The sequence below is a fragment of the Protopterus annectens genome, chromosome 12.part0, assembly GCF_019279795.1.
Source record: "Protopterus annectens isolate FY-2018-M chromosome 12.part0, PAN1.0, whole genome shotgun sequence".
Taxonomy (NCBI): domain Eukaryota; kingdom Metazoa; phylum Chordata; order Ceratodontiformes; family Protopteridae; genus Protopterus; species Protopterus annectens.
In genome coordinates, this window is record NC_056746.1 from 1,361,051,327 (window position 1) to 1,361,066,967 (window position 15,641).

General features: G+C 38.8%; 1 protein-coding gene across 1 annotated transcript in view; it reads left to right on the forward strand.

The window, feature by feature from the left end:
• The window catches only part of LAMA5 (laminin subunit alpha 5), a 1,615,491-nt gene that overhangs the window by 421,748 nt on the left and 1,178,102 nt on the right, over positions 1-15,641 (forward strand). Inside the window, exon 6 of the mRNA XM_044090412.1 lies at positions 10,155-10,252. Within this exon, the coding sequence (XP_043946347.1) occupies positions 10,155-10,252 (98 nt within the window). The remainder of the gene's footprint in view (positions 1-10,154; positions 10,253-15,641) is intronic.

Here is a 15,641-nt window from a genome sequence, read left to right on the forward strand (position 1 = left end):
AGGCTACAAATTTCAATTTCACACTTTTCCAAAAATGAGAGGCATGCCAAACCTACCACAAAATCAAAGGGTAGAGGCACAACTGCAAATTTCAAAGCTCCTAAACATGAGGGCTATACAAAAGGTACCTACGCACCAACAAGGTCAAGGTTTTTATTCAAGACTTTTCCTGGTACCAAGAAAAGGAACCGACTGGAGACCCATTCTGGACTTATCCATCCTAAACACATTTCTACTGCACTAAAATTCAAGATGCTCACACTACAGCAACTTCTTCCCATGCTGGGCAAGGAGTTTTGGCTGGTAACATTGGACCTCAAGGAGGCATACCTGCATGTCCCAATCAGACAAAGCTGCAGAAGATACCTCAGATTTCTTGCAGGTTCAATCCACTATCAATTCTCTGCATTGCCCTTTGGCTTATCTACTGCACCCAGAGTATTCACCAAGTGCCTGGCATCAGTGATTGCCTATTGCAGACTTCAAGGGATACAAATTTACCCTTATCTGGACGACTGCCTGATCCAAGCGGACAGCAAACATATACTACTGGAACATCTGGCATATGTGACACGGTTACTGCTTTCTCTGGGATACACCATCAACAAGGAGAAATCAAAGCTAACACCTTCTCAGAAAATAACCTTCCTGGGTGCCAGCTTGGACACAAACACCCAGATGGCATACCTTACGCCAGAAAAGCAAGGGCAATTATCTCAGTACTTCAAAATACTAGCAAAAAGTACCAGGCTTACTGCAAGGAAAATCCTGCAGGCTCTGGGATTCATGGCATCTTGCATTCTTCTAATCCTGTGCAAAGCTGCATATGAGGAAACTTCAATGGTACCTAAAAAATCTATGGTTTCAACACAGTCACAGCTTGGAAGCAATTATTCCAATAATTCCCTGTCTACAAAAGGAATTCCTATGGTGGGCCCAAGCATGTCAAGTAAACACAGGCCTCCCATTCTGCAAGCCTCAAGCAAAACAAGTCATAACCACAGACGCCTCAGATTACGCCTGGGGGGGCGCACATGAAGGACAGGTGCATTCAGGGCAGATGGTCCCAAAAGGAAAAGCACCTTCACATCAATCAAAAAGAAATGCTGGCAGTAATAAATGCAATTACAGCTTTCAAGGACTTTCTGCATCCAGGACAATTGCTCATAAGAACAGACAACACCACAGTAATGTGGTACATAAACAAACAAGGAGGAACTCACTCATACCCCTTGTGCAGACTAGCCATGACTCTTTGGAACTTGGCTCTGGAAAGACAAATCGAACTTCAAGCACAGTACTTGCCAGGGATGGAAAACACACTGGCAGACACTCTGAGCAGAAATATGACAGATCCACACGAATGGAAGCTACATCCACAGGTGTTTACGGAGATAGTCCAAGCGTGGGGGAGGCCAGATATAGACCTTTTTGCCTCCCACAGAAACCATCAATTGAAAAGGTTTTGTTCAAGGACCTTCCATCCAAAGGCCTGGAAAGTGGACGCCCTTTCATTCAGTTGGACAACATGGACAGTTTATGCATTCCCACCTCTGCCTCTTCTGCCCAAGGTACTTTTGAAAGCAAGAACAGACAAACCGAGGATGATACTGATTGCTCCAGACTGGCCAAGGCAACACTGGTATCCACTCCTGAGGAGCCTAACACATACTCCTCCCTGGTCCCTGCCTTAATACCTCTTCTGCTGACGCAGAACAACTACAAAACCCTTCACAGCCAGCTGAAAACACTCAACCTCGCTGCATGGAAAATTCCTTAACACCACCTCAAACTCTACTCTCCAAGGAGGTGCAGGATGTCATTTTGGAGGCCAGAAGACCATCTACTAGAAAAGCTTACTCCGCAAAATGGAAGCAGTTTTGCTGTTGGAATGAGAAAAGAGGGCAGGACCCTAGAAAATTGAACTTGCCTCAGGTTTTACAGTACCTAGCTGAACTACTGAGCAGTGGACTTTCATTTTCTTCAATCAAAATACACGCCTCAGCCATTTCTGCAGAATTCAATACGGATCCTCCTTTATTCTCACACCCACTCTTATGGCAGTTCCTCAGAGGGGCTAAGAATATAAGACCTCCAAGGAAACAACCGATACCAGCCTGGGACCTTAATTACATACTAGAAAAATTAACATTGCCTCCCTTTGAACCTGCTGCTTCAACAGATCTACAATATTTGTCCTGGAAAACAGCTTTCCTTCTGGCCATCACTTCAGCTCGTAGGGTTTCTGAACTACAGGCCCTCATGGCGGTGCAGCCCTTCCTCATCTTCCATCAGGACAGGGTTTCCTTCACCAACCCATCTTTTATGCCTAAAGTGGTATCTAGGGTAGCCTTAAACCAAGCCATACACCTTCCTACCTTTTATCCTAACCCTCAAAACAAAGGGGAAAGGCTGCTTCACTCTTTAGACATCCATAGGCAGCTGCTACTATTTGGACAGAACAAAGTCCTTCAGGAAATCAGACCAACTTTTGTGTCCTATGCGTAGGGGCTCCAGGAAACCAGTTACCAAACAGACCATTTCCAAGTGGATTGGCCACTGCATACGTTTTGTTGCTCCCATCATGGGAAACCTGTCCCTACTGGTATCAGATCTCACTCCACCAGGGCCACAGCCACCTCTACAGCCTTCCTCAGAGGTGTGCCTACTAAGGATATCTTGGAGGCAGCCACTTGGAGTTCTGTACATACCTTCACAAAACACTACCATCTGCCCTTATATTCCAGAACAAGAGCAGGCTTTGCCACTGCTGTTTTGCAGGGCATTCTGGCTCAACCCAGTTCCTCATAGTACCTACCACCCTATGCATAGCTTTGGGACTCTACCCATCTGTGATTACTGCAGCTGTATGCACGATGAACATAGTACAGTTTTGTACCTACCATAAATGTAGATGTTCGAGTGCTAATACAGCTGCAGTACAGGTTTCCCTCCCTCCTTCCCCTCTTGGTAAGGCCATGGGGCCTAAAAACCTCTTCATACCTCCTGACTGGGTTATCCTGCTATGTTTTATTTGCTTACATTTGTGGATTAGCTTTATTTATGTATTGCCTTCCTTTTGGGGGCACCTGACATCTGGGGCAAGAAAGACTGAAGAACATGGCGTCGGCTGTGTCTTATATACTCTGGCCTTCCTGATGTCAGAAGAGTAAGCGACAACAACCGACGCCGGACCAAAACTTTGGAATTCGGCCGACCGAGGGACCGCCTGACGGCCGAAAACCCATCTGTGATTACTGCAGCTGTATTAGCACTCGAACATCTACATTTATGATAGGTACAAAACTGTACTTTGTGTACACTTACCATAAATGTAGATGTTCGAGTATATTCACTGTTGCAGTCCTGGTTACCCACCTGCCAGCCCCCTGTTTTTCTCTTACTATACCTCTTCTTTCCTTTACTATGCTCAAAAGCCTTTTTGGTGTATTTGCTTTTATTTGGAGGTATATTTGTTGCATTCTAAATTACATGCACATATATATATATATATATATATATATATATATATATATATATATATGGGTCTACTACATAAGATCGACAGACCATTTGATCGACAACTTATTTGATCGACAACCAGTATTCAAGGCACTTAACAGGGATTTGCCCCCCTCCCCAATGTTGTGCGAACCTGGAGTTGGTATATATAGTTAGGGTGGGTGTGGGGAGCATTTCCGTTTAAAACATGAAAATACAACAAAACTACACATTTAAAAAAAATAGTGTGCCCCCCACACCCCCCTAACTATATATACCAACTCCAGGGTCGCACAACATTGGGGAGGGGGGTAAATCCCAAGTTTTTGCCTTGAATACTGGTTGTAGATCAAATGAGCTGTCCACCAAATGAAAGTCGATCAAATGGTCTGTCGATGTTATAGGCTACCCTCCCAACCCCTTTATAATCTTATGAAGTAGACCCATATATATATATATATATATATATATATATATATATATATGTATATATATCGGCGGGATGTTTTATACCCCTGATGACTTGACGTCATGGAAGAAGGGACAGCAACCGACACAGGACCCAAGACTTTGTTAATCAGGCCGACCGAGGGCAACCTGCCAGCAGATTACCCAAATGTGATGACTGCAACAGTGAATGCACTCGAACATCTTCATTTATGGTAAGCATACACAACTGTACTTTCCCTATCCTAGGTTATCTGTTATGTTTGGACTATCAAAGTTGCATAAGAACTTAATACAACCACCCATGTGCCCAGTAGTAGACTCAAAGGGTTCCATCACCCACCCTTTGGCTAAATACTTAGACAATAAGTTAAAGGAACTTGTGTATAATGAAACGTATGTCTATAAAGACTCCTAGAGTTTCTTAGAAGCAATAGATAAGATACTTTTTAAGGATATATACATTTTATAACTATTGATATTAATGACTTGTATTCTGTTATACCCCATGTTATAGGGTTAGAATGGTTTAGAGAGTTCCTTTATGAAAGAGGTATTACCTCTTTGATGTTTTGGTCTACACACAACTGACTGAGATGGTCCTTAAAAATAATTTTATATTATTTAATCAAGAAATATACTTACAACAAGAGTGTATAGCCATGGGCTCTGCATGTGGTGGTCTTTATGCTAACATTGTGGTTCTGCAATGGGAGAAAAGACAATGATGTCCTTCTAGCTACTTTAAATCCATCAAGTTTTACTAGGTTTTTGGATGACATGTTTATTTTATGGGATGGACCCAATGACGTTATTAACGACTTTGTAACCTACATTGAATCTACCACCAATTTATTGAAGTTCACACACACCAGTGACCCCAACATGATTTCTTTTTTAGATATTCTCTTGTTAAAGGACTATTACAATGAGAAGTGTGTATCAAAAATCTTTAGAAAGAAGACATATTCTAATTCCCTGTTGCATTTTTTTCAAGCACCCATCCTGTAAAACAAAAGAAGGCCATTGCAAAGGCCAATTTGTGCATGCGGCACATATGGTTTCTGTTATGGATGAATTTTTGAATGAATGTGACAAACTAAAACACATATTCTTGAAAAGAGGTTACCCTTTCAAATGTATTACTGAAATCTTGATTGAGGTAGTTTAATAAGAGGGAGAGAGGTTTTTACCGTCCCCAACTATCTGGTGATGTTATTGATAATGTTTTATCCATTAACCACATTGACACCAACATTATTGAAGAAAGTAAGGATTTTAAAACTTCTTTTATTACTGTTTTCACGCAAGATAGTTTTATATTGAAGGATATTCTAGTTAAAAATTGGTCCATTCTTAGGCATGAGAAGAATATTAAATCCTTGATAGGCACAAAACTTACTATTGTTTACAGAAAAGGAAAAAAATGTGAAAAATATTTTTGAAACTAAAAATGTCTATCTCAACCGTAAAGTTGGTCACATGAATAAATGTGGGAGATGCAACTATTGCAAATATGTAAAAGAGGGTAACTCATTTTGTGTTAATAACATGGAAATTAGGATTCATCAGAAATACAATTGTTGTTCCGAGAAGGTCATTTATTGTGCCATGTGTACCATCTGTTTTTGTTATTACGTTGGCAAAACCGACTGAGGCTAAGGAACCGCATATATCAACACCTATATGACATAAAAAATTAAAAAGACACTAACGCCCTAAGTAAACACATTATGGAGAATATTAATCACAAATTTCAATTTTTTATTATAGATAGTATTAACACAGACATAAGGGGGGGGGGGCTTGGTCATTACTGTTAGAAAGAAAAGAGCTTTACTGGCAGTTCCGGTTAAATGCAGGCAACTGGCCAGGGTTGAATGAAAACATCTCCATTAGCCCCTTATTGAAATTAAAGGCAATTGAGAGGTAATTAAAAGCCCTTCCATAGTGATTAGTTTTTATAGAATAATATAAGGAACATTTGCAACGTATTTATACACTTTTAATTAACATATTTATTATATTTTTATATTATTGTTCATACTATATATACACACACACATATATATATATATATATATATATATATATATATATATATATATATAGTATTTTACATATATTGCACTTAATTTTAGGTGTTAAAATAGGGGGTTCTTGTGCTATTTATATGCTTTTTATATATATACATATTTATTCATCTACTGTTTACATTTATTATGTATTGTTTTATATTCAGTTAATTGTATTCAATGTCACTTTCTGCTGATTGTATATAAAATGAATTATGCATTCTCAGTGTTTTATCTGATAAAGTCTTGATCTTCTAGACAAAAGCGCTTATCTCTTGTGGAATTTCTCTACTACCTCTTGTCTGTTGGATTTAATAAAAATTTATACTGCTTTACACCATTTGAGCTTGGTTTGTGAACAAACGAATGAACGAGTGAGTAGGACCAATCCAGCTGCTTCATTTGGACTTCTTGTTTCTTGGTCTGGTTTGTTTTTTCGTTTTATTGGATGGACAGAGATGAACTTTGTTTTACATGGCTGGGGAGTCTGGTCCAAAACAGCAGTAGTCTCTTTGAGCTGTACATGTCCCTCCAAACCAATCAACTGATGTTGAAGAAGAGGTTTAGATTCCTATCCCGAGTATTTCTGATGCCATTTAATCCATTAGTAATGAGTGGGATGATGCCTTGTATGCCAGTCACAGGTCACCTCTTAGGATACAGAGTCCATGTAGGAGATGTTGTTTATTTATTTATTTATTTATTGACATTTGTTGACCGGGAAAGTCCACTGGGCTAGTGACCCATTTTCAGTGGAGGCCCAGGGAGAAAAGCTCCATGGTAGTACAAAAAAAGCATTAGGACATTTGAGTTTTAAAAGTACATATGCACATTATATACCCTAATGGTATTGCATTCAAATAACAATATCATACGCAATTCACATTATATACTGTAATGGTACTACCTTCAGTATAGTACACTAAAAAAAACATATTCATAGTTCTATCTTCTGATAAAACTTACAGAAGGTTTTGAGCAAGTGAGAGATTTAAGTCCATGTGTAAAAGGGCTGATGAGGTAGTGAGGTAAGTTGTTTAGGATAGTGTAGCAAGAGGTAGGGGGAAGGAGGGGAAAGTCAGGGGTAAAGGTCAGCAAGAGGTAGGGTGGAGGAGAAAAAGTCCGTAAGCAGGGCAGCAATATATACAGAGGTTAGCTGAGATTGCCCTATAGGATGGTTTAAATTGAGGTGGGGAGGCTATGGAGGTTTAATTGTTGTGCAGTGACAGGATAAGTTATTTTGGTAGTGTAGTTTGAGTGATGATTTAAAGAGTTTAGAAGATTCTATTAGAGTTGTATGGGAGGGTAATTTGTTCCAAAGTTTTGCTATATTATAGGAGTATAGACTTTGTCCAGCTCTTTTGTTTGGTTTTATGACCTTAATTAGTTGTTTCTAAGAGGATCTAAGAGACCCAAGTAGGGTTGTATGTTTGCACAACTGAGTGAAGTGCTGGGCAGAGGTGGGGTATGAAAATTAATTTACGTGCTAGTGTTAGCTGGATGTAAGAAAGATGCTTGAGAATTCGAGCCAGTTGAGTTCTTTAATTGCTTTACAGTGATGTGTGTGGTTTGGTTTTCCTGTGGCAAATTTAGCTATTTTATAATAGCAGGATTGCAGTTTATTCTGAAGGGATGAGAGTAGATTGGTGAAGATAGCACTTCCACATAGAAGGGAAGGGAGGAGCAGGTACTTGCTAGTTTAGCTTTGGTTTGATTGTTGAGGCATAGTTTGTGCCTATACAGTTTGCCTAATTTGAAGTGTACCTTTTTTATTATGTTATGATCATGTGGTTCAAAGGTGAGTTTGTCATCTATTGTTATACCTAATAGTTTGGCAGTTTTAGTTATTTATATTTCAATTCCATCTCAACGTCTGTGTTAGGCGGTTGTGGAGTGAATAGGAGTTTTGTTTTTTTTGGCATTTAGTAGTAGCTGATAATTATTTAGCCAGATTTCTATTGAAGTAAAAGCTTTTTGGGTTATATTGAGGAGGTCAGAGAAGTTATGGGCAGAAGGAATAATAGTTGAATCATCAGCGTATTGGATCAAAGTACCTAGCTGGGAGACTTTATGAAGGTCATTGATAAATATATTGAAAAATAGTGGCCCTGGAATGGAACCCTGAGGGACTCTTATGTTGTTTTTTTGATAGGTAGATTGCACGTTTTGCCATTTTACTGACTCTTCCTTGTTATTGAGGTAGGAGGAGAACCATTTGTTTAGGCCTTGTATCCTTTTACTAAGGTATCTCTATAGGTGTCAAGAGAAAAACGAGTTGAATGGTAGGAGAAAGCTGAAATAAGCAAATACGAGTAACGTAATGCTAAAGCAACTAAAAACTTTAATATGGTAAGCGCTTTCAGTGGTAATAATATTCCACCTTCTTCAGACCTGGGTGTGAAGAAGGTGGAATATTATTACCACTGAAAGCGCTTACCATATTAAAGTTTTTAGTTGCTTTAGCATTACGTTACTCGTATTTGCTTATTTCAGCTTTCTCCTACCATTCAACTCATTTTTCTCTTGATTTTTAGTAGTTTTTTTGGTTTTCTTGGTTATCTCTATAGGTGTTCCAGTTGCTGCATGTGTCTGGACTTTTTATTTATTTTATTATTTGTATTATGTATTTATTTTTATTTGTTTGTATTTTTATTTTGCTTTGATTTACTTATTTATTTTTTTGAAATAAGAACTAGCTACAGACAGTTGGCTGTTATGCATACCTTGCATTCCTTTCAGGCTTCATTTTTATTATTATTATTTTAGAAGTTACTGACATCATAGCCACTGTCCATTATTTATATTCACATTTTATACTTGTTTCTGTGCTGAACTAAATTAGCTTTGATTTAATAAGCTGCTAAGTGGCTCCAGGCCTGCAGTATTTTTGATGTTCTTAATGTTTTGTTAAGTCTTGTAACGATGCTGTTAACTCTGTACATTAACCAGCATCAGATACCTAGAGATTAAAAACATTAAATAACTAAAGGGAGGTGGGGGGTGGGAATCAGATATGTACCACAAACACTTATCATAATTGGTAAGTGTATTCAAAATGAACCCAATGCATTATTCCTGTGTATGCATGTGGCATGTATTAATGTCTGTTTGCATAAAGATGCATTCTCAAGGGTTCACAAAAAAGCTTGCCACTTGCAGTAGTTGCCCCTTGCAGTAGTTGCCCACTGTACGCTGGTCAATTACTGCAATGTACAGAAAACTCACTAGAGAGACAGTTATGGCCAAAGCGAAAATGACTTCATTATGATCTCATTAGCGTGTCTCTGATTTATATACTAACCCACAATGGCACTGTCAGACCTAACAGTGATAGTGTTCTCCCACCCAACACACACACACACACACACACACACACACACACACACACACACACACACACACACACACACACACACACACACACACACACACACACACACACACACACACACACACATACCAGTGCAACCATCCAGGCATGGCAGAAACACACACACATATTCATACCTCTACAGTCATACACACACAATAACAACCAAGTATTACCACTTCTTCACTGATCTTGCCTCCATCATGAATACTCCCGTAGCAGTGGATGGCTGACCACTTTGTTTTCATTTTATTTCCTCCAACAGTGACTTTTTTCATGGCTCAGAGATTTTGTGAACCTCTCAACTGAGCAAATCAGGAGCCCCTGACATTTCTGGTGGGCACCACATGGCTGAGTACATTACCTGCTCCCAAAGACTGCATCTCTGCCAGAGAGATCACCCTCTGCACTGAGGTCCCCATGAGGGGAAATCTCAGCATTAGGATAGTCAAAGAATCAGAAAGGCTTACCTCTATGTAAAAAAATGCCATGTTAAGACTTCCCCTTACAGTAAGCCTTTCTGAATCCTGTCCATTATCTGGATGTACATGTTTGTGTGCATATATATTCATTTATTTACATGCATGCTTATGAACTCTGTGGTCTCCAGTTTGTTTTTATGTGATAGAATTCTTCACAGACATTGCAGTATTATCTGCTCTGTTATTTTTCAGGTTGTTGTGTTGACTAAATCTTAGAATTTGAAGAAGATTATAAGAGTACTGTATGATCTTGCTTTTTTCCCCTTATTTTCTTTCTAGTATTACTACAGCATCAAGGACATTAGCATTGGAGGACGCTGTGTTTGCAATGGACACGCTGATATGTGCGATGCAAAGGACCCCAGTAATCCCTATGGGTGAGTCCACTGCCATACTTTGTAATATACTGTGTGATGACCAGTGTCACCATTGTACCATACTATGTGATGTCCAGTGCCACTTTGTAATATAGTATGTGATGTTCAGTGTCACCACTGTATTAAACTGCGTAATGTCCAGTGCTACATTTGTAATATACTATGTATGTGATGTCAAGTGCAACTTTGTATTATTTAATGGGATGTCCAGTTTTGCTGTTGTACTAAACTATGTAGTATCCAGTGCCACCTTTGTAATGTACTGTGATGTCCAACACCGACACCACTGTAATGTACTATAAGGTGTTCAGTGTCCCCACTGTAATATATCATGTGATGTCTAATATCGCCATTGTATTAAACTATGTAATGTCCAGTGCCACCATTATAATGTACTACAGGATGTGCAGTACTGACACCGTTATAATATACCGTATGATGTCTGCTCTCGCCTTTATAATATACTGAGTGATGTCCAGTGCCACTGTTGTAATATACTGTGTGATGTCCAGTGAGGTCTTGGTTTACACAGCCTTTAGTACTCACTTGGGCTTTTCAGTGTAGCAAGTCATATTCAGTGTAGTACAGTTTGAGTACCTTTTGTATAAAGCAGCACCACCCCCAACACATAACAGATACGCATAGACTGATACACATCTATGTGATAACATGCTATGGACAGGAAAAGAGATCACAGAATTGTTACAACTTCATACCCTCCTCATAAAAAGAAAAGGAAAAAAAACTTAAAAATTTTATAAAACTAAGCATGGTAGTAGCATGTTAACAGCAGCAGCAGCTAACGTAGTCAGTTTCCTGAGAACCGTCCTGTTTATATAAAGGAAAGGAAATCATGTAGCAGAAGTGATTCTGTTAACATTTGTGGCTGTTCTAAACAACTGCTATTTATATGAATCTGAGTAAATTAATATATATATGTGTGTGTGTGTGTGTGTGTGTCTGTGTGTATATATACATATATATGTAAATATATATAATATATCTGTGCGTGTATGTGTGTGTGTAATATATATGTCTGTGTGTGCATATAACTAAATATATATATATATAATATATATATTTATATACATTATATATATATACAAATAATTTTTTTTTTTTTTTTTTACATTTCTGTCCATGTGTGATTGTGCCAGTAAAGTCTGTGTGACCTTTTCAGCCTTTGGTTTGGATAATATTTGGGGTATTTTGCCGGCATCTTAATGTTTGTGAACATCAGGCCTGATTTTAATTTCTCAAGTACACCGCAACAATCCACTTGTGCTGTACTGACAAGGTCAGAAACGCCTGCACCCTGGAATATCTGTAGCTAGTGGGATTTGGCTTTCTTAGCCCGAATGTTGATTTTTCAGGTGATAAGGGCATCATTGACATAGAGGCTGTCAATGAATGCCATGGCATGCATTCATTCATATAAGTTATAGAATACATTTGCCGTAATGTTTTGACAAGTATGTACGGATATACAGCATAACACATTACATTCGTTTGTCCTGTTGCTGTAACCCATTTGTCTGCATGTTCTACACATGTGTACCAGGTGTCACAATAACCATATCAGTACTCAACACGTTATAATAAAGAGAATGTGTAAACCAAAATCTTTATTATGTTTGCTGTACAGTTTAACAACATAGGGATAAGGAGACTTAAATGTCTGAATACAGTTTACCAGAAGCATTTTTTACTCACTTTCACATAAGGCCAACGGGCCAAATCGTTCATGTAGAAGCCAATTTTTTTTTTTACATACAAGCTAACAGTCTCAGTCAATATTGCTGTTGTAAACTTAGAAAGTTGATAGAACTGGGTTTTGCTTTAGCATGCTTTTTCTGAAGGATATAAAGTCTGCGAAAATCTGGAAAGTTGATAAATAAAATAGTAACATTCCTCATCCCTCCACCTGTAGAATCACTGATTTGCACAGCATACAGCAATACATTTCATGTAAAGACTGCACCAAGAAGTTTACATGGACACAGCATACACTAAGTAAAGAGAATCACTTTTCAAGCACCTTGTGTGTAGCAACCTAGAATGTGTATAAGGGGGTCCAGCCACAAAACGTGTGTATGTTGCATTTTATTTTTTTAACAGGTAGCACTCCAGCTCTGTTTCCAAAAGTGTTTGTTACTCTTTAGTTAATTAAAAGTTCTCTGACCGGGAATGTGGGTGTGGTTTATAACTGCACATCTCGGAGGGTGGTGTTACACTACACAATAACCACATTATGTGCATGTGTGTGTGTGTGTGTGTGTGTGTGTGTGTGTATGTATATATACATACACACAGGCACACCTATGTCTATATGTGTGTATAATGTATTTATTTATATATATATATATATATATATATATATATATATATATACACACAGAGAGATGCAGATATACATACACACACACACCTAGATGCAGATATACATGCACACACACACCTATAGCTATAAATGTGTATAATACATTTATATGTATATAGAGAGAGAGATACAGACATATACACACACAGATTTATAGCTATATGTGTATGATATTATTGTATGGGTCTACTTGAAAAACCTGACATGCCAAAACACAGATGAGAACACCAAGACCGGAAAATCGACAACTGAGATAACCGACAGTTTAAAAGCACAAAACTTAACATGCCCGACAAACCACAATCCCGACAATCAAAAAAACAAAACAAATACCTTTTCCGAAAAACACACACACAACACAATCACACCAAAAACCTTACAAACCTACACTAAACCTTACATACACAACTATCTATGCACTAACCTTAACCCAATCCCTAACCCTAAGGTCCGTCACTATCACACACTTACCTTACCCGCACCCTAACCCTAACTCACTTAATCCGCCCCTAACCCTCAAGTCCATCACTATCGCACACTCACCTAACCTGGGCCCTAACCCTAACTCACTTAACCCACCCCCTAACCCTAAAGTCTGTCACTATCGCACACTTACCTTAACATGTTGGTGTTCTCAGCAATGGGCTTTTAAACTGCCGGTCATCTCAGTTGTCGATCTTCCGGTCTCGGTGCTCTCGTCGTCAGTGTTTTGGCGTGTCGGTGTTTTCAAGTAGGCATATATATATATATATGTGTGTGTGTGTGTGTGTGTATCTAGATATTTATATAGAGAGAGAGTTATGCAGACACACGCACACACCTATATCTATATGTGTGTGTATTTTATATATATATATATATATATATATATGTGTGTGTGTGTGTGTATCTAGATATTTATATAGAGAGAGAGTTATGCAGACACACGCACACACCTATATCTATATGTGTGTGTATTTTATATACATATACATGCTATATCCATAAGGGACGTTTTAAGGTAATCCGGACAAAATACTATTTTGCTGATGGGTGTCCTCTTTCAGCAAATCTGTTGTGGCAGTGTGTTGTGTTGTGTTGGTAGGACTGCTTAGTTTGTTCTTAGAGCAGTGGTAAGAGGAGGGGTGAGTGTAACACTCTAAGAATTAGAAGGATTAGAGTGATCCTGATGGTTCTGAACATTAATTTTAGAGGTGATGTAGATGCCTCCCTGTTGGCACTCAACAAGCCAAGTGCTGAAAAGCCATAAAAAAGACCAAAAACAGAGAAAATCAAATTTCAAAGATCGCTATTCTCCTTGAAACTTCTTTTTGAAGGGGGGGCCCATGCACCCCACAGGCCTTGAAATTATATATACCATCTCTGAGAATGCCATACCTCACAGAGAGAAAAGGGAATATTCTGAGAAATGGCACCTTGGGCTTAGTATATATTAGTTCTTTCTTTTGACCATTCAGTGTCCATATTTCGTTGACTTGCTCTAGTGGGTCCTGACATTTCAAATGGTTACCAGTATAGACTCTAATTTTTAAAGAATTCCACTGATTTAAATAAACATAAACTGGGAATATACCTCTGTGTCACTCACAGGATTGCCAACTGGTCCACTGATAGAATGCAGGAAATCAAAATAGGGGAAGTTACCTCCACAAAGAGACCAGTCTCCAGTGAAGTCACTCCGGGTTCTCTGCTGGGACCTCTCCTGTTTAGCATCTCCTTTTCTGAAGTAAAAGCTAATACTAAAGGGTTCTGGCAGATGACTGCAATCTAAGAGTAGTCATTGAATCCCCAGATCACTTACCCATTCTTCAAGAACGATTGTCACAAATAAATAACTGGTGCCAAAATCATGGACTGAAACTAAATGCAGTAAAATGCATTAATGTATACTTTGGGAAGTCATCTACCCAGTGGAACTACTACATTGACAATACACCCCTAAAAGTTGACCCAGTTGTTCAAGATTTAGGAACTTATGTGGACAGTGACCTAACTTTTGGCCAATATGTGTCCATTGTTGTAAGAAAGGCCTTCTACATTGCACAGCTTATAAACAGAGTGTCTGGATCTAGGAATGTTACTGATCCCCTTTATTCAGCCCTCATTAGGCCATTCACTGACTATAATGCTCCCTTTGGCATGTATCTGTGCAAACACATGCAACAGCTGGAATGCCCAATGAGATACCTTACTAAAAGGATACAAGACCTAAACAACATGTCCTACACTGACCAACTCAAAACTCTATCACTATACTCAGTATCCTACAGAGTGCCAAGAGGTGACCTGTGTCTGGCATACAAGGCAACTTCTAAACCAATACTGCACATCAGCAAGTCAAATGGCATCTGAAATAGTCTATCTAGGGATCTAAACCTCGTTTGCAACATCCAACAGAGTGGTTTCGAGGGACAGGTGTATCTTGCTAAGGATATCATTGTTCTGAAACAGACTCCCCATCCACATAAAACAAAGTTCATCCTTGTTCATATTCAAGTGCAAATTGGATCTGTGAATGAGGCACAGAAAGTTTACCCCAGGACTGCCCCTGCACTACAAATGGTCAGGGGCAGCGCCTAAGTGCTTTATCCCATGCAAGGGTCCCTTCAACTCTTCTATTATTCTCATTAGGGGTAATATATAATTATCAACCATGGGATGGGTAAGACCAGTCTCTAACCAAATGGGACAGGATAGGTTAATTCGAACACAAAAAAGGGGAGTTGGCTATACTTAAAATGGCCCACAAAGGCAGCTAGCCTAGGAGCCTTTTTTCTGGTGGATTTTTGATATTGCTTAGCCAATGTTTGAAAAAGAAAGGCAACTACATCAACAGAAATTCCTTTTCTGGGTGGGAAATTCAGGAGTTGGGACATTTTTAGTGGAAGGGATTATCAGTAAAGAGTGTGGCCTTCAGTTTGATGGCATGGTTCGAGTCTAATTCCTGAGAGCAAACTTCCCCAAAGCATGTTTTACTAAAACATCCATTGTGCCTGTATTACTCTGTAA